The 26,755-nt window shown below is 29.9% G+C and overlaps 1 protein-coding gene across 2 annotated transcripts; it reads left to right on the top strand.

Annotated features, from left to right (window-relative positions):
- Positions 1-167: 167 nt before the first annotated feature.
- On the top strand, positions 168-26,755 carry LOC143257475 (sideroflexin-1-like). Of its 2 annotated transcripts, none has more exons than XM_076516173.1 (11): positions 168-296; positions 2,591-2,777; positions 3,512-3,682; positions 9,246-9,344; positions 9,671-9,746; positions 11,215-11,300; positions 17,173-17,300; positions 17,924-17,973; positions 21,625-21,674; positions 21,968-22,015; positions 23,834-26,755. In XM_076516173.1, the coding sequence occupies exons 1-11, from the start codon at positions 284-286 to the stop codon at positions 23,928-23,930; spliced, it is 1,005 nt and encodes a 334-aa protein (XP_076372288.1). In that variant the 5' UTR covers positions 168-283; the 3' UTR covers positions 23,931-26,755. The 2 variants fall into 2 exon arrangements, with proteins under 2 accessions (XP_076372288.1, XP_076372289.1); XM_076516174.1 differs by lacking the exon at positions 168-296 and adding an exon at positions 616-734.

The raw sequence follows: 26,755 nt of genomic DNA, 5'->3' as shown, positions 1-26,755 counted from the left end.
GGACGAAAAGACATGTTTTCGATTTGCAAAAGAAAGTCTAGTCTCGAGTTTGGACAGTTTTATATTTTATGATCATTATTGATTTAGGAAGAGTATAATTTTAAAATTTTCTGAAAGTGGTTGCAAAAGAACAGTCTTCAAGGACCAACTAGTTCTTTGGTGTCTTTATTGTGGTAAGCTATGTAGTTAATTTATTAGCTAAAAGTCGTAGAAGACCTAGAAAGTTCGTGGATGTTAAAACTTTTGTCGATAGGTTAGTGAAAGAGCGAGCCGGAAAACAGTAATGGAAACAACAGGTAGGATTATTTCAAAACATAGAGTGAATAAGTCAGTATGTTAATTTTTATAAGTGACTTGATTTGTTCTATGTTACTTAACACCAGTTGCAACATAGGCTTACAGCAACTTACAGCTGTCTCCAAGCGTTCGAATTTGTAGAAACGTAAGGAGGTAAAATAAAATATTTAAGGTTAATTCAAGCACAATATATTCTATGTTTATTTTGTGCATATATTCAAATAAAATCGTATAGTTAATTTGATACATATAGATATCTGTTGTATTCTAAACAATTTTTATTTAGCATTAGTTTTATTTAAAGTATGATTAAATATATTATATAAAACAGTATATTATTTCTTTTTAAAATTAACCTATTACATATATATCCATACGTAGCAATGTGACCTCTATCTCCATCTTCGTGTTCAGACATTACGTACATCTGTGCAGTGGTAACGTTTAATTATATTTATATTAACCATTTGCAAAGCTTTTAGACACAAGTAACACAAGCAATTATATTTACTTAATGATATGGCTTTGAATATTTTGCTTAAGGATGTATGAAATATAATACAACAAACTAAAGTCTGTAGTGCAGTATAAAGTAATGGTGGAGACGTTTTTTTTAATCTAAAAAGTTAATATCCAAATATATTGCTTTATGTTTTATGCAAGTTAAAATGTTTTAAAGAATATTTGAGACTATCTATAAATTATAATTGGTAGGGCTAGTCATACATTTAACTAATTTAATTAAAGGCATGTAGCCCTTTATTACTATTAGTAAGTGCTGTACCATGTAACTTAATGTAATATTACAAGAGGATAATTTTTATCGGAAAAACTATATTGAACATACGAGATGAAATAATGCCGTATTTGAAACAGTAGAAAATTTTCTAGAACAGATTTGCTTCAGCAGTTCTTGCATAAGTATTAATATTAGTATTAAACTTTGTGATCATAATTTAAATCATAAATAATTAAACAGAACATGTACCTATAGTCTGTATTCCACAACAATTGCATGTATAGTGGCAAAGCAGCTCCCATAGGTGCCTACCTCACCTAACACATGAAAGATCCAGTAGTTAATGAATGTATAAAATTAACACTTTTAAGACCAAGAAGCTTGCCCATCTGATACAGTGTGAAAGGCAAACTTGTGAACAGGGCTAGGCCTGTACCAGTAGAACTGTACCATACACACACCTACTATAATATTACTCAAAACTGTTGAAAACATTGTATTTATATATACATACACACACACAATTATTAAATCAACACTATATAATAATGAATTTGACTAAATGTTATAACATTATTCATATACATAAACTAATTTAGGTTATTATGGGATGAAGTAAAATGAACGTGAAATAGCACAAATATTGGAAACATTTTATTTTATTTATGTTATTATTTAATGTACTCGTTAACTTGTGCAACATTAGTACAGTTTAGCTGGAGGAAGCAGAATATACTTCAGGTCGAAACGTCGTTCTATGCTTTATTAGTAAAAGTGTTAATACCCACACCAGCTGTTCTGAAATACATTTATACTTACAACATGATTTTAATAAGTGTACATAAGCCACTACCTTAAAGCCTTCATAAAATACTTGAAATTTTCTTTTCAGTAGTTTTGCTGGTTCTGTATGAGAAATTCAATATATACTGAATGCCCTAAACGGTGTTGATTTAAACTACTGGAATTTTTTAAAATTATGTGGCACTTGTAAAAATGATACAAAGGAAATATAAATTACGATAGTGATTTATCAGTGTGGTAAAAAATAATAAAATGTTATCTAATGATATAATAAGTTTTTAAACATCTGATAATATACATCTAATGTGTCGATATTAAGAGGATGTCACAAAATCGGCAAAACTGCTAACTAATAAATTTCAAGTGATATGATACATCATGTCCAAATGTTATAACTAAGGTCTTATAAGTTAAGAAAATTCTTTAATAATATTTTACTTTAACCAAAGCATACTCAATATTTTTAACTCTTTAAGCAGTTTTAAAAGAAATGCTTTTTTAAAAATTCAGTATTCTACAGTTTCCTTGCAATTGACTGAATATTCTAATGTCTCCTTTGAATGTATCTAAATATTCAGAAATTGGAATCTCATAATTTTCAGTAATGTAGAATGTGTAAGTTATGTGTTCAGTTAAGAGTTGAATCAAATAAGGAAAGATCTTCTCTGTGTTATTATTCAAAGCTGTTTCTAATTTTTGTCATTTCTGTTGGTTTCAAGTACACCAAAAATATTTTGTTCTTTTCACAAGGATTTTCAAGCAATATTGAAGCAAAAATGAGTATTACATCAAGACACATTAACATTGAAGAGCCACGTTGGGATCAGTCTACTTACTGGGGCCGAGCTAAGCACTTTTTTACTGTTACCAACCCCTTGAATTTACTCTGTACTTCATCGCGGTTAGAGAGTGCCAGGGAAATTGTGACCAAATACCGGTATATAATTATTTTTTTTTATGAATAAATTATTTCTCATAAAACTATGAAGTAATATTTAATCCAAAGTAAATAAACAGTCTGTGTCTTTTTTTATTACTAACATTTTTTAAAGAGTGTTTCGCTTGTATGTTGTATCAGTTAATTATATTTATAATTTATTTACAGTGCAATTTGTAGCTTGAATGAAGGTTTTTAGTGTCTAAAAGATTATATGTATACAAGTATTAATAATAAAAATAGCAGGGTAAAAACAATTTTGTTTAATTGAATGGATCAAATGTTTGAGGTTTTAATGACAGTCCTAATGAATTAAGGAGTATTGAATCTAATTATTTGTTTTTTATCATTGTATAATTTTTTTAAAATTATTATTATTATTATTATTTTGGGCAGACACATGATAGAGTAGGTTAATTGAAAAATTTATTAAAACTATATTAAGATTTCTAAGCTTACACTATGTGTCACTGTAAAATCCATTTCATCAAAATGCTTGAAAAACTTCTTTAAAGGATTAAAAATTGTACGATTTTTCTTTACTATTTAATTCAGGCAGACAAATAGAGTGCACTGATGGGTGGTGACCAAGTCCTTGTCTTGCAGTGTTTTAACTAAACTCACTCTGTTTTAATTTCTTAATTAGAGAATTTCATTGTTACTTGTATGGGAAATTATTAAAATTTATTCATTAATTTTGTGTTTGAGTGAGAATATGATTTATTATTTTGTAGGAAAGGAGTTGATATACCAAATTTAACAGAAGATGATCTTTGGCATGCCAAACATGTGTATGACTCTGCCTTCCATCCAGATACTGGAGAGAAGATGGTCCTGATTGGCAGAATGTCAGCTCAGGTGCCAATGAACATGTCAATTACTGGGTGCATGTTAGCATTTTACAAGTAAGCTCAGTGATTGTATTATTGGAATTCATAGTCGTGGATACTACTTACAGACATTGTTTAAGCAGTCATATAACTCATTGGCTTTAGAACTCTGAAGCAGTTTTATTATTGTTCTAGTAGCAAGATGAAACACAGTGAAGTATAGTATTAAAGGTAATAGTATTATTTTGTTTTGAATATAATTCACATCTTCACTGTGCATATTATTATTTTCACAATGTTTCGACCACTGGATTCTTCCGCTTTCTTCAGGTGTTATATCAAACAGTTTTGTATACATCACAACTACAAAGCTTTTTATGGAATTACCTACATTTTAACCACTGAACCTATTATCCCAAATACAGACGTGCTGACCACTTGGCTAGCAAACAAAAATATCTGATATGGCGAGAGGATTCACTGGTCGAAATATTGTGAAAACAATAATATGAATAATAAAGATGATAATAATAGTCCAAACATTATTATGTTAGTAATATGATCTGCTCATCTCAATCATTCTGCAAAACTAACGGCAGTGAGATTTAAACTATAGAAACCTAAATGTAGACTTGCTTCGTAATTTAAAAATAAATAAAAATTTGATAAAGAAATTTTGAAACTAATAGAATGGTTTGTACTATTTATTTGAATTCTTTTTACCTGTTCAGTGCCGTAACGAAATAGCTCGTCCAAGCCAATCGGTAACACAGTACCATGGACGAGTTAATTCGTTCTCAATAATACCTAACTTAAACGCTAGATGTCTGTACCATACATGCAGTTGAGCTACTTATGAATTGTTTCACTTTCGATCCAAAATGGTGTCACAAAAAAAGTTACAAAATGCAGAAGCATTAAAGTTGTATTGTAGCAGCTGAAATACTTGGCAGTCAACAGGTTAAAGTTGAATTAGATAGGACTATAGATGTAAAGGAACATATTTAACTTGGTGCAAAACAGTTCAGTTTAACATTTTTTATTTATTTGTTTTAATGCAGGAATTAAAGACGAGGCCTCGTTGACTCTTTTAATGCTTGTTGTTAAACTGTTTATACACCTTACTGCTAATTACTATATGGCTATTTTATGATCTCTGAATTTTATTTACACAATGAATGAATGATTTTACCTGATTTTTTAAACACAGAATGTTGAACTAGGCAAAAACAAAATTATTCAATACAATGCAGTATAAAAACCATGTCAGTTAACTGTTTATAACATCTGAAAACAAGTTGATAATCAGAGGGTTACTTGAATGTGCCAGCAACCTCAATAGACATAGGCCATTTGGTCTTCTATCATTTTGTTTTGTTTTTTGTATGGTCTTATAATTGTAGACTTCAGAAGTGTTGAGAGAAGTACTAATGGATAACTGGAATTAAGTGATCTAATAGTTACTTAGAGCTTGATAATTAACTTGATTAATTAATTAATGAGAGTTATGATTAAATTGATTATTCCAACTATCAAAGGTTCGTTTGAGGAATATCAGTTGGTTTAATGCAATGAGTGAATGAATGCGTACATTCATTGAATTGAATTAATTAATGAGGTCAACAATTAATTAGATACCACTAATTTCCCAGCTCTAATATAAAACACTTTTTTATTTCTCTTTTGCTGCTGGTATTGTTGCTTTGAAACTTTAAGTTCAAAAAATGTAATTTTCTGTGTATGGGAAATTCCGTTGTCTTCAATTTAGTTGTTTTACTCTTTACTTGTTCCTAAATCACCGTGTGTAAATTGAGACTTCAAATGATGTTGATATTTTTAGAAGATAATCTCTTACTGAACACTGCAAGGTTAGTTATATTATAGTTATTGTGCAGCTTTACCATAACATTACAATCCATTTTGCCACTTCTGATCAATCATTTTTACAATATCCATTCAGCATTGTTTTCACTGCAGAATGCTGTGTGGTAAGGTTGCCTTGTCAAAAGTATACTACTCTACTCAGTTTGCATTCCATAATCTCATGTTGAATATAACATTTTTCTAGTGTCTCTTTCAACAGCACAATTGAACATAAATCCACAGGTGTTACATCTACCAACTTTATCAACATGTCTTCATGGAATAGCATGAACACTCATATCAGGATACCCAACTGATGATCTAGGGCAGAATGGTCATGAAAACTTTTTGTGATGTGTCTGTTACTCTTAATTGAAATAATTAATATTAATTGTAATTTTTATTGAATAATTTTAGCAATTATCCTGATAAAAAGTTACTTCTGTTGTTCTCCCAGGAGAGAGAGACTTCTTGGTTATGTTGTGTACTGTTGCCTGGGGCATGTGAACAGCTTTTGTTGCTAGTATTTGTGTATGTGGATTCTCGTATATTACAAGCTGCTGTACTTTGCTTATTGTGTATGACTTGTTGCAGTTCTCATTCTGATGTTCCTGATGCTCTAAATTGATCCATATTCCTTATTTACCAATTCCAAAGGTTACAAGATATATCCTCTGCTGGAAGTTTTAAATAGCTGATCTGAACACATCTGAGTGTATGAATTTTTGGCATTTGAAAGAGTTGTTACATACTTTTTTCAAAAGCATTCAGTTTTCAATTGACCTAGCATAGCCTGATGGTTAGGGTGCTCGACTTGCAATCTTTGGGTCTCAAATTGGAGTATGATGGTAAATCTCACTGTTTCTGATAAAATAGTAACCTATGAGTTGTTGGTGGATGGTTTGACTTGCTATCTTCTATCTATCACTACTGAATAAGAGATGATTCATACATACACCTCTGAAATAGTTTTAAGCAAAATTCAAACCAAATTATAATACTAGCTTATGAAATTCCAAACAATGTCCAAATGTGTTTATGATTCATATCATTTTACTCTGACTTCATATTGGCTGGATATGACTTACTGATTTACATATTCAAATTGCTTTGATCCTTTTGCAACAGGCTCATATGATATACACGGAACTCATCTACAGATATGCACAAGTTACGTATTTGCACTGTTACTTTTTATACAGTGTGTGAATCTTCACAAACTTTGATATCCTTTTAGCAAGGATTACAAGTATTTTGTATACCAAAAATAATATTTGAAGTGAAATATTTTAGAAAGATTTATTTGTGAAAATAGAGTTTGTTTTGTTACTATCTGAGTGCAGAGTGATATCATATTATGATTAAAAAAACTATTATTTGTTTCAAAAATATCAAATATTATTTGCATAATCTCTAAAACCTTTTTTTACTGTGCTAAAATGACTACATATTATAACATGAAAATACAATTGTTTATACTAAATAGCATAAGTCTCATAATGCTACATATGAACATATATATTTATTATTATATTGACCTTCCAGTCATGCCTAGCTTGCATTGACATTGTGTACATGCACTGAATCACATACCCAGTAATATAAAACTGACCTATAATCTTCTATGTCTTGGCTGTATTTTAGTGGACTAGTATTTTGTAATTTACAGTCACATTTCATTTATTATACATTACATATATATATATGTAGATTATTACTATTTAGAAATGAATTATTAAACATATTTTTTCTTAAAATATAGAACAATAAATCAAGAATTAAAGCAAACAATTATTTCTTCTTGTTACAAACTTTGAACTCAAGTTGCTGCTGGACATAAGTTGCTAAGCCTTTTAAAATTTTGCATGTGGAAGATATCAAACAATTTTTTTTTTAAAGGTTTTTTATATAAACAGTTGAATAACCAAAAAAAATCATAAATAACTACACTGATACCATAGAATTCCACATAATTTATTAAGCTTGGTAACTAAGGTTTTGTAGATTTTATAAAATACGAAACTTCAAGCAGACTAAAGACACAACCTACCTTTTCAAAAACTTGGATTGAAAGAATGTGGAAGCTTTTTCAAAGGTTAAAATGGGAGGGAAAACCACTCTGGGGACATTTTAAGCTATTGATTGGTTATTCACATGTTATATACTGTTGTAAGAGTATACAAAGGACCATTTCAAAAAAATGGAAAGAGTTGGACCACCATGTTTGATTCAGTACATAAGCCATATATCAGGAAAAAAAAAAGATATGAGGTTCTTATTTAATATTCTAGCTTGTCAATATTAGTTCACTTGAGTTCCTAATTTGTACAAAATTATGGACTTATATTTTGGCATCACAAATACCTAATTTTAAACAGGGCTGCATTCAACATACCATGTGACTCACTGAAATCTATATTTCAATGTGTTCTTTCAATATTTACTTATTAAATTAAGAAAATAACATATATATATTATTAAAGTTTAAATTATAATCTACAATTTTATTTCAAACATATTGATATAAATTTATAAAATAGTAGTTCAGTTAAATTTTGAGTGCAAGTCAACAAACATGATGACATGACCTCTGAACCCTGACCTATTGCAAAAGGTTTAATATAAAATATGTAATTTTCTGAATATACAGTATTGATTTAATCAACACATATCAAAACTAAAAAGTTCAACAGATTTACAGTATAATTCTACATTAAAAAAAAAACAGTAAGACAATTAATATTAACAAGTATTGGTTTTGAAAGTAAAAAATAATCCTTTTAATATAATGTTATGTTCTTTGTTTTTAAGATATTGGGAATTTAGATTTTTTTTGCCTTTTCATTTTTGAAGCAAGCCTACACTTTATCCAATTTTTTTAAAATAAGTTATTCATGCAAAAGAAAAATGTATTAATTGTAAAAGTTCACACAGCATTAAAATTTTCTGTCAATTTTCATGGATCATTTTACCTAATTTGTTGCTGACAATGGTATTTCTTTCCCACTGGTACAGCAGTAATTCTGTGGATTTAGAATGCTAAAATAAGGGGTTAGATTTCCCTTAGTTGACTCGGCAGATAGCCCAATGTGTCTTTGCAATAAGAAAACACGCACACAGTGGTATTTACATGGGTTAGGGGTAAGTAATGTAAGGATGTAGTAAGCCTGATGAATAGTTCAAACTTATAGTAACATTTTTTTCTTCCATTTCATTAATGTCACATGGTTTAAAACTGTTATATATAATGTAACATTTCACAAAGAATGGATGATTATGTTGTCTATTCTAAACTACAAAATCATAAGAGAAATTTATGTAATATAGTGAATTAAGAATACATTTGAATTACAGTGTGTAATTTATTCAAACTTTTATAATTTAAAATGTAAAAGTAAACTACAACTGTTATTACATTATTTTATTAAAAGAAATGTACTTAATTATCTGTTAGTAATTATTACTGAAATAAGCCATTTGTTAAAATTCATTACTTTAAAATCTCCACTACTAAATTTTAAATGTATAAACACTTGTGCTAACTTTTTATCTATGTACTTTGTTCTTGTATATAGTAACTACTCTTTCAGCATACTTTTGGCATTTAAAGTAAGTTTGTATCCAGCATTCCAGTTGATTATTGTGATTTTTCTGTTCAGTTTATTACTTTTTGAATGATAACTATCTCAGGAGCCAGCCTGTATAGCATTATTTAATCTTGTGATTAAGACAATTATTTGTTTAAACAATATATTTTTGCTTCTTTTTTGTACAGAACAACACCTCAAGTTGTCTTTTGGCAGTGGATTAACCAGTCCTTCAATGCAATAGTTAACTACACCAACCGTAGTGGAGATTCTCCAATCTCTGTATCGTAAGTTTCGTCATATATCTTCAACAAGCAAAAGCTATATTAAAGAAATATGTACTTAGCTGTTGAACACATTGATATTTTGAGATGGCCTTAAGAAGCATGTTGTAGATTTATATACCTACATCTTTACCCACAGCTTTTGTTATTTGTTTTAAGTAGCTGAAAGAGGAGCCTGTGGAGCAGATATAAATGTTGTTATTTAAATTAACCATTAGACTCATGCCTGAAGGAAAGAAACACTTTGAACTTTAACAGTAAAGAATTAATTGTTTTTACACTAGTCTTCTGGGTGCTTCTAATCACAGTGATTTTTGTTAACATTATAGCCAGTTGGGCCTGTCTTATGTTTTTGCCACTTCAGGGGCTCTTGCCACTGCCTTGAGTTTGAACAGCCTTGTGAAGGTAATAATTCATTACTATTTTACTGGTAAGAAAATTAATAGGTGAAAGATTGGAAACTGTTTAGTAGGGTGATTTATGTAATTACTTAAAAGTTGAAGAATTACTGCTTTGTGGAATTTGATTGTGCCATAGGTAATAAAGTATTCTGTACTTTGTGATGACAAATGAATGGACTTAAGCTATATTTATCTAATGCTTCTATTTACAGGACATGCTCTAAATGTATTACAATAATGTAATTACTCAGCTAAAGTGTTTAATTTACTTGCTTTGATTAAAGAATTAGCATAACAGTCAGTTGTTCTTAAGGAGTGGTGAAGAAGACAGACAGACAACTAAAGTGCTCAAGTCTCACTTTTGAGGTCAAATTTGCTTATTTGTAACTCGAATAGCTACTTGTGTGAAACAAATGCGAAGAGCTTAGTACTGTTATTATTCTGGCATTGTATTAAAACTTTTAAATATCTTAATTACAGTCTCAGTGGTTAGAGTGATAGACCATAGATCTTCAAGGTCATCATTCGTATCCAACTGCCATCATTAGAATATTATTCTCCAAACTTCAGGACTCACGTCCATTGCAAGCGTGATGATCAAATCCCACTGTTTGGTTAGATAAGAGTTGGTGGTAGATACTGCTGATTAGCTGCCTTTCATTTTGTATGTCAGTTCCAAATCAGGGTTGGATAGTGTATTTAACCACTGAGTTGCTGTATCCAAAATCAGATAAACTCATTGGCTAAAAAATATAAATTCTGATTTATATATATATAAATTGGCTACTTAGCTACGTGTATGCTGTAGTATGTCCCAAGTATTTAAAAATTATAATTAAAAATACATTTTTTTACAGGATAAGATAACTTTTCTATTTAATTCTTTTTGCACATAACTACATTAAAACACTGAGAAATATGTTAGTTACAAAAGCTTGTGAGTGAAAGCAGAGTCTGTAATATTTGTCAAACACAACATATCTGCCATATCTAAAGACCTTTTACCCAGTACCAGGGCTCGACTTCATACTTGAATTATTAAACAGTAGTTTTTTGTCCTTAATATCTCAATACAAAATACTATATATGTTATTCATTTACTTACTTTACGATCCATTGATTAAAGTATGACTACTTCATGTGCCACATTGTCTGAAGTATGACTACTTGACATGTCACGTTGACTAAAGAGTGACTACAGTACCACGTTGATTAAAGTATGACTACTTCATGTGCCACATTGTCTGAAGTATGACTACTTCACGTGTCACATTGACTGAAGTATGACTACTTGACATGTCACGTTGACTAAAGAGTGACTACAGTACCACGTTGATTGAAGTATGACTACTTCTCGAGTCAGATTGATTAAAGTATGACTACTTCTTGAGTTAGATTGATTAAAGTATGACTACTTTACGATCCCTTGATTAAAGTATGACTACTTCATGTGTCATATTGTTTACATTCAGAAAGCCCCTCCCTTGATTGGCCGATTCGTTCCATTCTGTGCTGTGGCTGCTGCTAACTGTGTAAACATTCCAATGATGAGGCAAAGGTAAAAAAGATTTATCTTATTTTATTTCTACTCCTAAGCAAATTAACATTTATGTAATGTGAATCCAATTCCCAGTAATTGCTTTTGTTAGATCTCAATTGTTCACATTCAAATCACATTTGATAATAGAAATCTTTTATGTGTATGTAAGAATATTCAGTTAACATTGCTATCATATTTTATTACAGAAATCACCAAGCTATCTTTTGTACATGATTACATTGTAATTCTCCCAAAATACTCTAAAAATACTAAAAAGAAGGCTTCTCTCCTGCTCCACTCTTTACTCCCTAGGGGGAAATCAGTTGAACTTTTGTAATTTAATGTTATGGAAATAATCAACTAGTCGAAATTGCTGTTTTAATCATTACTGCTTTCAGTTTTACCAACTATTGCTTCATGAAAAAAATCACTTTGTTTAATGTTATCAGTCAGTGAACTCAATGATACATCTTGTTTCAAATTCCATTAACTTACCAGCTCTGTTATGATGTTTTAGGTAATATTTTAATTGATAAGTCCTAACATTAATAATAACTTATTGTTACTAAACCCTTTATTGTACATTGTTCCACTCTTGGCCTAGTAATGGGTGAACGAGTTTGGGGAAAATGCCTACTCTATGGCTTTTCATAATATGTTAATAATTAATATCAATATATAACCAAAGTTGTCCATTTATAGCATTTAACTTTAGCATCTAGTGATGGTAGTTAATTATGTTTTAAATAAAAGTATGTGCAACATATAAATTAATTGTTATTTCTTAATATAAACTACAAACTTTAATGGGTTTCACTCGTAGTCGTGTATACAATTCATCGAAACCTAATTATTATCTCTGTCATGACACTTTTTCGGTGCCTGTAAATCAAGTGAAAATAATAGTTTTAACAATTTTAATTACAAATTATCTTAAAATATTAATTTGCTACATGTATTTAGTGTGATTCTCAAAGAAAGATTAAAAACAGTGTTCCAACTTTTGTTTCTATGCAGCAATAAGCTCTGTGATTTATCTTTTAGAATTTTTTCATTCAACCCAGAGCATACAGTTACTCATGTTATGTCTTTTATATGGTTTTTTATTTTTTGTTGCTGGTTTTTATTACCAAATGTCTTCTGTTCCCCCCTTCTATGATCTCTCAGTATGTGGTCCAAGAGTATCTAATGAGGCACAGTTTTGTAATTGTTTTAGGCAACATTTAAATACAGTTGAACTGAACAGATTATAAATTATTACATAGTAGAAGAGCAAAGATAGAAGAGCGCTCTTCTATGTAAAATATTCTTCAACCCAAACGAGCCGTTTCTACATACATATTTCTCTACAAGTGGGTTTTCTTGACATCACTGATTATTATTTCATCACGGTGATTGTGCGAGAAGTGTAAGTCTTTTTGTTTTTCTCGGTGTATTTGTACTTACCTGTTACCATTATGTCTGAACTAGCATACCATACACCACTATTAACAGTACACGCTCACACGATCGTTAAGAAATTAAGAAATTTAAACCAAAGAATTATCATTAGAAGAAATGTCATCTATTTCATTCAACAATGTAGAAAGGAACAACTAACCCCTAATTTTGTAAAGGTAAAACTTTCAAAAATTTTAATAATACACAAACATTATCCAAAATTTACAGAAAAAACTACTTAAAGCCATGTTGAACACAAAATACAAAGAACTGCATGACTTACAAAAACAAAAAATGAACCTAGACCATCAACTGGCATGCTGCATTAAACCAGAGATTTACAGACTTATACAACAAAACATAAATCAAATCAATACTAAGAACGACAGAGACAAAAAGATCTGCCACAACAAAAAACTAGAAAAACTAAGATGCAAACAACAGAAAAGACACCAGCACGACAAACCGTTGACTAACCTCATAATTAACAGATCCGACCGACAATTAAACACAGACGAGATACATCTACTTAACAAAGGACTCAGCTTCGCAATAGCACCTAGGTACATTCCAACCATAGAAATCAAAACATGTTTAGAAGATCTAGCCAGGAGACTTGTGATACTTTCTACAGAAAACAAAAACAAGAAAACAACCAAAAACAACCAACAGAAAGAAGACAACTTAGATAATTTCATTGACATCCAACAGCCAAACTTCCCAGGTAAAATTAAAAATTTATATTTTCCAGAAATGCCTAAAAACAACATCTTAAACAATTTTTTCAAAGAATTTTCTCACAAAACCATCAACATAATTTCACAAAACAGAAAGCTGAAAAACAATCTTACAAAAAGAGGCATTAATTCCATTAAAAACCTAAAACAAGACATAAACATAAAAATTCTAAAAGCAGATAAAGGTAACGCTATAGTCATAATGAACACGAATGAATACATTCAAAAAAATGAAGAACCATCCTATCAGACACGAACAAATTTAAACCAATACGCACAAATCCAACAAAGACACACGAGACGCAACTAAACAAATTACTACTAAAAATGAAAAAAGCCAACACAATTTCACAAACACTTTATTCCTATCTACGTAAAACCGACTCACGCCACACCACAAATATACGGCATCCCCAAACCTCATAAACCAGATTGTCCATTACGACCAATAATGTCCACATGTGAATCGTTTAATTACAATCTTGGTAAATACATAGCATGGGCATTCTACAAATATGTAACATCAACCAGCTCATTCATCAAAGACTCTTTTAATTTCAAGTCTAATCTAAATCAACTTAATCATAAAGCCTTAATGGCCAGTTTCGATGTTGTATCCCTCTTTACAGAAGTTCCAACCAATGAAGCCTGCAAGATAGCCTTAGAACTCTATATCCGAGACCATAACCCAACTATAGACATTTCCAGCAACCAATTAGCAACCCTCATAGAATTCACCACGATAGAGACAAACTTCATGTTCAACAACCACAACTTTATACAAACAAATGGCCTAAGCATGGGCAACCCAGTATCACCAGTTCTAGCCAATATTTTTATGACACAAGCAATTAACACAGCATTATATCCACCACTATACTGATACAGATATGTAGATGACACGGTTGCAGGATTCAGATCTACAGAACACATACTTAATTTTTTCAATCACATTAACTCTACACATCCCAACATTAACTTCACATGTGAACAGGAAGAAAGCAATCAAATATCATTTCTTAACCTTAAAATTACAAGAACCGACACACAATTCAAAACAGAAATCCACTGAAAAATCACCCATACTGGACTATACGTTCCTTGGGACTCAGCACATGAAACAAAACAAAAACTCAACATACTAAGAAACCAAATAAACACAGCCATAAAATTATGCTCATCAGATAAAATTAATGATGAATTAGACAAAATAAAACAATACTTCATCAACATCAATAAGTTTCCTCCACAAACTGTAGAAAACATTATACGCACACACCTAGACAGAAAGCAAAATCAACCAACAAAAGTAAATATATCTCACGAATCAAAAAATCGCGAAACCGTATACTGCTGCATACCACATATTCCCGATATCAGCAGACAAATAACCAACATTTGGCAAAAACTAGTAACAAAATATGACATTCCAGTTAATACCAAATTTATTCAAAAACCAGGCACAAAACTAAGGTCTATACTGTGTAAAAACTACACTGACAAACACCACACCAACATTATTTATAAAATACAATGTGATAACTGCCATGATTTCTATATTGGAGAAACAAGTAGAAAAATGGAAACCAGATTCAAAGAACATAAAAAGTCATTTTCAAACGTGTTTGAACACTACAACTCAAATAAACACAACATAACCATAGAAAACACTCAAATACTAAATAAAGAAACAAACATAAACAAATGCAAAATTAAAGAAGCTTTACTTATACAATTTAAACCCAAAATAAACCAATACAAAGGAACACCTTTATACCTATATTAAAAATAATAAAATAAATAACATAAAATTATATATTCAAACATCTAACACCGCCCTCTACATTCCGACACTCAGTTACACAGCCCCTTTCAAACATGTGGTCAGCTTCCGGTCAGTTACCTCTTTCTTTCTTTGTGAACCTGACGGTCAAAACGTTGTTCGCTCTTCTATGTAAAATATTTCTCAACCCAAATGAGCCGTTTTTGCATATATATTTCTCTACAAGTGGGTTTTCTCGACATCACTGAAAAAAATCAAGAGTTTCTCATTACTGATAAATTGGTTTCTATTAACCGAGAAGCTATTTTTGGGTTTTCATTGTTATTTCATAATCTCTTTATGAACAGTCTTTAAGAAATGACTACTTATATTTGATTAAATAAATTCTGCCCAGTTTTAGGTCAAGCAAGTTGACCACTTGACTGAAATATGTAAGTAATAATTGTGAAAGAGAACAGTGTGTTTAGTTTGTTCAGCATTATCATAGGAATAGGTTTTCTTCAGTGTCAGTAAAATCTTTTGAATGATTTACTTTCCCTTTTCTTTCACTACAGTTTCTTGATTAAGAATATAATTTTGATCAATTAACTTTAATTTTGTGGAAGAAAAATATCTTGGTTATCTCATTCCCCAGTCACTTAAACCATTCAAGAAATGTGTATCTCAAAACAGCTGGTATTAACACTTTTACTAACAAAGCGGAAAACAAAGGTTAACCTGAAGCTGACCTAGGAAGATCGAAATGTTTTTCTCTTCTTTATTCTCAGCTGTTCTGAGATACGTTTTTACTTCAAGTAAGTTTCTCATCATCAAGAATTACTTCATCCAAGAAATGTGCTGTTGCATGCTTCTTACCTGGAATTGTTGGGAAAGGTTCAGAGGAGAACTATTAGGATAATATCTGAAATGGAGAAGCTCTCATGCAAGGATAGGTTAAGATCTCTGGACTTGTTTTGTCGTAAGTAACAAAAGGAAGACATCTTACAATTATTAAGGGACTTTGTAGTGTTGGTGCATCATCTTTTCAATTTAAGAGTTTAGAGAAAAACTTTATGTAATTGAACAATAAGAGTCAAACTTTATTTTTTTAGTGTTTAATTTAGTGTATAGAACAGTCTAGATGGCCTAAAAGGTCCTTATTATTCTTTAATGTTACACTGTTGTTCACAGCTTTTTCAAGCTTTGATGTGAAAGGTGCAGTTGTACAGTAATGAACAGCTTCAATTAATTATAGGAACGAAAGGATAGTGCATTGCATCTGTTAAATTCCAAGCATTAATTTTTATGAGTAAAAAATATTGGATTATCGGATGAAGATACATGCCAAAGTGATGTAGAAAATTCAAGAATATTCCAAGGAAACTATGAGCTATGACGTTGCCTCTGATGAGAGCTGTCACATCCTACAATATTTTTGTTTGTAGAAAATTGGTTACTTCATAATGCACGTAAACTGTTAAATGAAATTCTTCTGTTATCTGCGGCTATTGGAGAAGACAAAGCATCTGTCTAAATTATGGCTACATTGTTAATGTAAAGGCACTCAAGTGAGTAAATTTATAAACATTCATGGTTATTTATTTTAAAACATGTTTTCCACAATTTATAAGAGACTGCATAACACAATAAACAGAAACTATAACAACTTATAAATGTTTTTTTATCTTCTAATTCTCTTTCATATTTTCATGATGAAAGATTCAAGGTGTCAGATATTTTATCCAATAATTGAAAGATTGTTTAGGTGATACCAGCAAAATTCAATCAGCTGGTTTTATGACCAGTGAACAGATCAATAAATGATAGACCAGTTAAAAGAAACATTTATATTAGTACTGTCAGTCAATAGTACTTCTGTCTTTTGCAATATCACTGTATTATTTTTAGTCTGAAATGTTGGCTGGAAGATAAAAATATTTTATCTGAACAGAGAGCTTCGTCATGGCATTCCTATTTTTGACAAAAATGGCAACAAACTGGGAGACTCCAAGGTAGCAGCAAAGTGGGCCATATCTCAAGTCGTTTTATCCCGTATTCTAATGGCAGCTCCAGGGATGAGTAAGTGGAAGTTTGATTGAAAGGTTGACTATAACTTTTAGAAATAGTTTAAGAATAGTTTAAAATATTAATATTGAGGGTGTGAAAAAAATTCAAGTGACAAAAGACATTTTCAACATTTCTAAGGTCATTTTTTGTTTTATGGGGGGAAAAAAACCTACACATTTAATCTGATTGAGTGCTAAACCTGTGTATTTATTTTCATTCAAACTCAGTTATAAGCAGGTGTTCCACCCTAGTGATTTGTAAGCATAAAGAATCTAGATCTGCAGTGAAAATTGGTAAACAAATGTAACAGATTAATATCTTAGTTAATAGATGGTGCTAGGAAGTTCTTTAGTAAATTGTAAGTTGCACTATGATACTATTGTACTGAATCATTTCTTTTAGCATTATTAGCAAATCATTGTATTGTAGAGCAAATACGCACATAAAAATCTGTATTCTGAAATACCTTCATTGGTTTTAGTGAGTTTGTTGATTTTGTCGTCTCTTTCCTTTTTTTTAGCATTATTAGCAAATCATTGTATTGTAGAACAAATACATAAAAATCTGTATTCTGAAATACCTTCATTAGTTTTAGTGAGTTTGTTGATTTTATTGTCTTTCCTTTTTTCACTTAGCAATTCCACCTTTTATCATGGATTACCTTGAAAAAAGAGGAACTCTTCAGGTAAAGTTTAATCACATTATATATTGTATTAGTGTTTCTTAAAGTGTGCAGTGCCTCCCACTCAGAGGTAAATGATCTCTTGGGTGAGGAGGGGTATGAGTGATCAGAATAAGTGGTTAAATAATGCAATTTTAAATGTTGTAATATATATTTTTTATTAATGAACATAATGAGTAATTAATACAAAACATCTAACATTTTAATGTTTGCTTGTGTGTTATATCTGGTCACTTAACTCTTCTTTCATTCATTCAAGGGGATGATGGGCACTCAGGACTACCATATTTATTAACCTCTTCCATACAGGTCAAAGACCATATCATCTTGTTTGTTCACTTGCATTCTTAGTTTAATTGAACTACTATTTTATGAATTTGTCCTTATGTTTGGTATCAAACTGTAGATTACAATTCAGCTGTTCATGTTATACAGAACTTAATTTCTTAATTTAAAAGTAAATATTAAAGAAACACACCTTAATATTGGTAATTTGAGTTTCTAATTCACACAAAACTATAGATTTTGTAGTTTGACATTACAAACATCTAATTTGAACCAGTGCTGTATTCAACATACCATGCGACATACAAAATAAGAACATCCTATAGTTTTTGTTTGTTGAGTTAACACTCAGATACAAAATCAAACACTGTCTGTGCTCATATCTTTCCATTTTTTGAAAGAGTCCCTTTTTCACATTTACTACTATATGTGACATATGAATAATGAATCAAAAGCTAAGAATTTCTTTTAAGTGGTTTTCTCAGCAATTTTGACATATTATGATGGTGACTCTTTCTTTTGAGATAAACCTTTTTGTGATAAGTTCTGTCTGTAGCTTGTTCAAAATTTAATATTTTTCAGACCTAAATACAGTTTAGTTACTAAACATGATAAATGATAATAGAATTCTACAGTATTAATATAGTAATTTATTATTGTTTGTTATTCATATATAAAAACCTAAAAAAATTGATTTTGTTTCACTTCCTCCACATGAAATTCCTTAAGACTTAACACACCTAAAGCAAGCAGGAACCGAGTACAAATGTCATAACTAGAAGATATAATTGTTTGATTTGCTTCTTTATTTACTATTCTGTTTCCAGAAAAATAAGTTTACAAATTTATGTGTAAATGGTAATAATGTATATACATATTATAAATGTAATGTCACTGTAACTTACATATTACTAAGTCCATTAAAACACAGCCAAAACAGGTCACTCTGTAAAGGTCAATTTTATATTCTTTGATACAGTGGTAACATGAGTGCATGTGCTCCACATCATTGTAACTTCTGTAATGTTAGCCTGGCTGGAAATTCAGTATAATAAAAATAATAAATATATAATTGTATATAATGTAATAACATTTCATCTATTTAGACTAAACATTTATATTTTTGAGTTATAGTTTCTAGTCATTTTAGAAAAAAAATACATAATTTATATGCACTTCCTAATTTTTATGGTGGTTACTAGATTTGTAAAATCTATTGAACATGTACAGAGATTCTGATTCAATAGTGAAAATAAAAAATAATGTATAGAGTATTTTTCTTAAAAACATTGGAATATTGTAAAGATTTTACATATAAAATTTGGAAATTTTCTGATGCATAAAAGTGTTTTTAATCTTGAAATGTAAATTACTCTACATGTTGGATAGTCAATATTCTGACAGAAGGAATTTTATGATATATGCATACATTACTAAAAATCACAGTATAATTACTCTCATGGATACCTTCATGGTTACGAGCTGGGTTGATTATACCCAACCCATAATGGAAGGTTTAAGAAAGTGTGAATGGTAAACGTTAGGGAATTGCTGCATTATATAGTTCTCAGGGTGTTTATATAACGTTTAATTTTGCTGCAGAATAAAAAAAAAAAAGTGAGAAAATCATTCTTGTTATGTAGATTAACTTGGTTATCATAATGTAGCAAAAGCTTTTATTTTAGAACACTTCTTATTTTACCAAATCTTTGATACATGTCATTATTAAAATAGTTTAATCAGGAAGTATATTTTAAACTGTGATGGAGATAAAGGAGTAGAACAAGGGCATATCATCATTTCCTGAAATACAATGGATCCTATTAGCTGAGACATAGACAGTCTGAATTATTCACAGCCTAGATGATTTTTCATATTAACACATTTTTATAATGAGAAATCTAATCAGTAATCTGTATATTCATATTTCAACTCATAACAGCTGTTTCCTGTAATAAACATGAACTTTGTATGGTTTTGTGATTTGGTAACCAGTATGTGACTCCACCAGCCAACTAGGGGTCAAAAAGAATTTTTTTGGAAGACATATTTACAGTAGGATTGTACATATAAAAACAGTAGCAAATACTGAGAGGTCATGAGAGTGACTTGTGTTATGTCATAATGGATACTGACATAATCAGATCATTCCTGTCCTACTACCACCAAGAGGATTTGTAAATGGTAAATTTTGAATTGTAATAGTACAGTGGTATAATGGAATGTTATCAAAAAGTGCTTCATGCATGTCAAGATTTTGCTGCAGCCAAAACAGAGGGAAGCTGTGGAGGTTTGGTAAATTATTAATGAAATTACTTCTTGAATGTATTCCTTAATTTTGAGTAACAGTGACTCTGTGTTAAATGAATGGTTTACTTGGCATTGACATGGCAGATCCAACCAATCAAGAGATGTCAAATGAAGACATCATTTCTATCATATTTTTAAACAGTGTGATAATGCTGTGTCAGCTAAACAGTGGTACAGTAGAACCAACTAGTCAAAAGTTGTGAAATGAAGGCATTTTAATTGTGTCTCTTCAAAAGTGTGGTAACAGTGAGTCAAACATTAAAATTGATCCATCAATTGAACCAGTCAGTCTCAGTAAAGCACAATCTAACCTTAAAGACATCATCACATAGTTCAAAAAAATGGTGACTTACGAGAAGAAAGTAGCATAACATAGTACTTACTCAAAGCTGTCGAGAATCTTCAAAAGAAAAAAGTTCAGTTGTAAAGCAGACTTTGTCTATGTCCTTCTTTAAAAAGTTTTCTGTTGTGTATTTGACCAATAATATGTGTTTTATAAACCATCAGTGTGAATGAAACAAGGTTTTGTATGAAGGAGTTGAAATGTCACTTTGAATATGCAGTTTATTCAGTTATTGATGACACACAAAAATAATAAACCAGTAAGATTATTTTACAAGCAGTTGCTTTCTCTTTACCAATTGCATGGCCTCCTATACACTTTTTGATTGATGGCATACTGTTAATAGCATCCACTGCATTTAAAGTGACCAGTTCAACTGCATAGATGTCTGGATAATTTTGACAAATTAGTTTATTACAAGAGTATTCAGGTTAATGAGGTTTCACTGTATAGTTCTTTCAGTAGGATATAAAAAGTTTTAATTATGTTTTGTAGAACTACTAAATTTAAGTTTTAAACAACATGTTAACAAACATTATTTTTGAAAACCCAATAAATCATTGAATAATTCCTCTCACCCTGTACCCTACAAAACAAACATGATGGAAGTTTAAATGTCATTAGATTTTGCTCATACATAAGGCAAATTATTATTAATATTATTATTATTATCTTGAATTGGAAGTGGTTGTAATTATTATTTTGTTTCTTTTCAGAGATTGCCATGGATTAATGCACCTCTTCAAGTTGGCCTTTGTGGGATTTTGTAAGTGTGGGTTTTTATTAAATCTTTTGTCATACGTCTGCCCACTCATTAAATGTACATTGTTTTCTTCTCTGCACTTTGGTATATCTAAAGTGTGTGAATCTTTGCAAAAGTTTGATACTTTTGAAAACTTCTACTTTAGAAAGTGTTATTTTGCTGTGTAATATTAAATGGAATTCCAACAAATACTGTTTCCCTTTTATTAAATTATTTATTCCACTGTTACCAAATAGGAGTTTTCAAGTACACTTTTAATTATCTGTCTCTGTTTTTGTTCTCTTTTTTTTTATCAGCCTTGTATTTGCAACACCTCTCTGCTGTGCTCTCTTTCCACAGAAAAGGTAAGTACACCTTACAGTTTTATCTTAAAGCAGTGTTATTGTTTTTTGTCAAATAACTGCAGAAGTCAAAGCTTAAAAACAAAATTATTAGTAATCATCTTCTGATTAAAATTTTTATCCATTTAAAACAATTCTGTTCTATTGTTGATTGTTGCAAAGTATGATAATTCTTTATTTTTGTCCATACTTGATTCATTCCTTTATATTTTTGTAAAACTACAAATAATTAGGTTTAAAATGCAGATGAATAGCATTGTTCCTAACCTTCCTTTTTGAGGAAGGTTGGGTAAGGAGGTGTCTTTTTCATACTTAATGTAAGCATAACGTTTGTTCATTTAAAAGATTTTATAGGAAAAACTACATTATTAATTATTACTACTAATCATTTTGCATGTTTGTTTGTTTGTTGCTATAAAGATTCATCATGAACTCAATGATGAATAAAGTAAATATATAATTTGATTTTAATAAAAACCATAAGCCTAATTTTGATATTCAGTGACTTCCATAAGACTGATAAAAGTCACAGCTCAGTAACTTAATCCACTTTACACTAAAAAGATATAAATAACATCTCAACCTGTACTACGTCTGTCATATCCCAGCTGGCCTGTTGAGCATTAATATTGGATAAAAGGCCTTGTCTGCACTATATAGCAGATGGAGTATAGTTGATATATTATTATGTTCTTCAGTTTAAAATGTAAGTTCTTTTAATTCAGTTTGATATATAAAATGTAAGTTATTACATTTTTTTTCAATACTGTGGATACTTGTAAAGTCTTCTGATATTTCTGTAAGGAGTATTGATCAGTTGTATCAATAAGCGTATTTATTTTTTATAATGTTTTGCATCAAAGTCAGTAAAAAAACAAAGTCACATATTTCAGTCTTGCATAAACTATTTTACAAAATAGTAATGACCAAGTAATCCTACTACGTATTCACAGCCATAAACTTCATTTAAAGCACCAACTATGTTGTATTAAAAATATTGCAACTCGCCAATTGAAATTGGCTTATGGATCATTTACAGTTTGTTATCATGAGAAGAAAAGGAAATAAATATTATTTTTATTATAAATTTATGGTAGACAGGTGTTTTTCATCATAAAACAACATAAATGTACTGTTTATTGGAAACTTTAAACATTATTATTATTATTCCATGATTTGCATGAATAATGTGTAACACCAACAACAATATCTAAAGATGTATGTTAAATCAACAGAGAAAATAAAGATTGTTCAACAGATTTAAATTTCCAATCTATTCTGTCTTCTGTAACAAGACTGTGAACTTTCCTAGTGTTAAAGGTTATGTCATGCACCAGTGACACTAGAAGATAGGAACTTTAAGTTTTGTAGAAAAAAATAATTAATTTAGCAGAAATTGGTAGAAAAACAAACAAAGATGTAGTAATGGAAGAGTGAAAAATAAAACCTAAGTTTCCCAGTAAAGATATATAAATCATAAGGAAATTAAAAATTACAAAACACCTATGCCATTTTACACCAAGGGTTGTTGCATTACATGCCTAAGTTCAATGCTCCCAGATCACAGTAACGGCTTACAGCCTAGTCACATTGGCCAGTGGGTCAACAGTGTGGCTTATGGTATACAAGAAATTGAGAACCACTGTTACAAGACTATAATTTCATTTCTTTTAATTAAAGACTGATTATAGTAAGAAAATAAGTTAATTAATTTTTAATGTTTCTTTTTTTATGTAATCTGGTTAGGAGACAGAAATCTTATTGATATTATTGTGAAATAATCAGCTTCTAATTTATTTTTTTATATTTTTTATTCACCAGCTCAATGTCTATCACCAGTCTAGAGCCAGAGATCCAGGAAATTGTTCAAAAGTTACCTGAACCACCAGAATATGCTTTTTACAACAAGGGATTGTGATGACTTTGATATTTAGGAAGGTTTTGTATTATGTGTAGTGCTCTCATAGTGTTTGTTTTAAACTTTATTAAACAAGAATATATATGTTATACTTTTATAAATAATGGAGAAAAGAACCCAAACATTTTGCACACATTAATACACACACAGATGAAAACAATGTTATGAACATACATGTTCATTTACCACTGTTGAGAGTTGTTAATTCCAAGTTCAGATCACACCTTGTTCTTCAGATTCTCTTATTTTTGGAGGAAAAATAATAATTGGAGCAATATCTGTTACATTCAAGATAAAGTTCCAGGAGAAGCCATTCCAGTCTGAATCTTCCCATTTTTTGGATGCTTCTCTTCAAGATGAGCAGAACTTTCTTCTGATTCTGCCCTTGAACAAACAGAAACAGTTTATTAATGTGGTATAATTCACTCTTCTATGTATGTGAAACTATCACATATGAACAGAATCTTGTAAATACTCAACTAAAGAATATCATGACCTTGTGGAAAATAGTGTTCTTTAACCTTAAATAATATACAAGTAATTCATGCAGCAAGAATTAATAATTTGTGTTTTAAGATCTCAAGGCTGGTCTGACTTTGTAACACTAATTGTTTCACTGCCAAATCCATCAAATATGGTTATGAATAACTTTTGAAATATAAACAAGTTCAGTACTCAAAATCAAGTTAAAACCTATTTCAGGCTAAGCTAATCAGTTGAAATTGCTAACTAGGGTTAGGTCTGCATTACTTTGACAGGCCAAGATATAATATATAGTTGGTTTTCAGTGTAATTTTCAGAACAAATTACTTTTTATACAAGTAACCTTACAGTAGTGTAGGTGTGTTGCTTTACCAGTCCAATCTGTTTAGTACTGATATTTTTTTACTTGTTTTGCCTACAGTTTCAAATGAAATATTTTGTAATTGTCGAGAAACATGAAAGTTAAATGATAATTTCATTATTTCCTTATTGTAACTGATACATTTCTGTATTGACAAGGGCAGCTGTGCATGTTTCATGGGAACAGAAAAATAATTTTAGTTATCACGTTAGTTTCTGTTGTAATGAATACTTGTATCATTGGCACATGAAAGTATACCCCTAGAAACTTGAGTTAAGCCTAAGTAGTGTTGTATGTTGTCTCGTAAAGTACACAGTACCCATTCCTAAATTTCAGCTTACAAAAGATATTCGAAGTTTTGAAATGGATGCCTCTTCTTCACTAAGTAAGATGTTGTCTTAAGTTTGTGCCTAGAAGCATTAGACAAATGAAAACCAAAGTCACAAACAACATATTATATAAAAAAATATATATATATAATTGTTATAAGTAATGGAAAGCATTTGGTGATTTATCAAATCGAATCTACATACTTAGAATATTTGACTAAAATACTAATTAGTTCCTCTTTATTTTTTGTGGTATTAATTGCTGTTTTATGTATTTTAGATATTGTCATGTAAAAACACTTGTGAATGTATGTTAATTATACTGATATGACTTATGTACGAGACAGAACTTTTGGCTAGATCTGAGAAGTTGCTACAAATATTGTTACTCTACCATTCTTTCATTTCTTTCGTTTGTTAAAGTGAGGTAGGCAATCAAGAAGTAATAAGATTACTGCTTTTTTCCCATTGTTGAGGAGACAAAATGTAAAGTAAAGGAACATTTACTGGTAGACGTTTATCTGAATCAGATTTTAAAACTTCGTTTTTATGAATACTTTTTTTATCATTTTAATGATTAGTTGTTCTATACATTGATTATTTAAAGACCTATGATGGATCAAATGAAATTAAGGGATTTTATAATAGTCTAAAATTCATTGGTGTTGATGGCTTTTCATAACTTTTTTTTTTTATGTATTAAAGTATACATTGTTTCTCTTTCTGTACATGTTTTTGAATGTTTAGTAGAGGTTTGAAGTGCAATAAAGGTTACATTTATGGTAATAAAACCTGTAGACATTATATTGTTTATATGTATTTGGAAATGTGATGGTAATTGTTTATAAATACAATCCAAGCCTTCTCTCTGTTTTCATTTCCTTTATTAGTTGTAATGGGATAAGTTAGTTTACAATTAGATGGTTATGAGTATTCCTTAAAAAAAAACTCGTTTAGAACTGTATAACTTTTTATAAAGTTATGTAATAGGCCATATAAATTATAGTTAAGCCTACTGTAGTAATGAACTTTAATATAATTTATTTTATGCTCTTTTAATCCGTGCATACTTTAATAGGATAAAATAATTATTAACAGGTTTCTATTGTATTGATATCTTCTTCCAACATTAGTATACAGACTTTGCATAATTCATATTATTCATAAATAGTAATAATTTTGCACAAATATTTCAAGTGAGTTTTATCCAGTTTAAAAATATTTAAAAAGGAAAATATTGTAGAAAAGTTAAATATTTATAGTTAAGAAGGTCTGAGTTTAAACTTGAGCTTCTGTGTTGCAAAATTTGTAATATTTTTCGAATAAATTTAAACATAAGTACCAACCTATTTAACACTATTTGCATTAAAATTATTTATATTTTTGTAGTTGACATTTATTGCATAATACTGGTGGTGCTGCACCCTAGTGGTATAAATTCAAATTTGGTTATTTGTTTATATGATTTAAACAATTTTATATTGCACCACGAAAAACTTTTATTTGTGAATAGATATTATGTCCGTATTAAGTATGTAATTACTTTTGAGATGTATATTTGAACATAACCCTTCAATTATTTTATTACAAGCTTTACTGTAAAAACTGTGACTTTACCAGTAAGTAAATTAAAAATGAAACAGTAGCCATTA

This window comes from Tachypleus tridentatus, chromosome 7 (genome assembly GCF_004210375.1).
Source record: "Tachypleus tridentatus isolate NWPU-2018 chromosome 7, ASM421037v1, whole genome shotgun sequence".
In the NCBI taxonomy this organism is placed as follows: Eukaryota; Metazoa; Arthropoda; class Merostomata; order Xiphosura; family Limulidae; genus Tachypleus; species Tachypleus tridentatus.
Note: the sequence above shows the minus strand (reverse complement) of the source record. Positions and strands in the feature narration are given on the sequence as shown.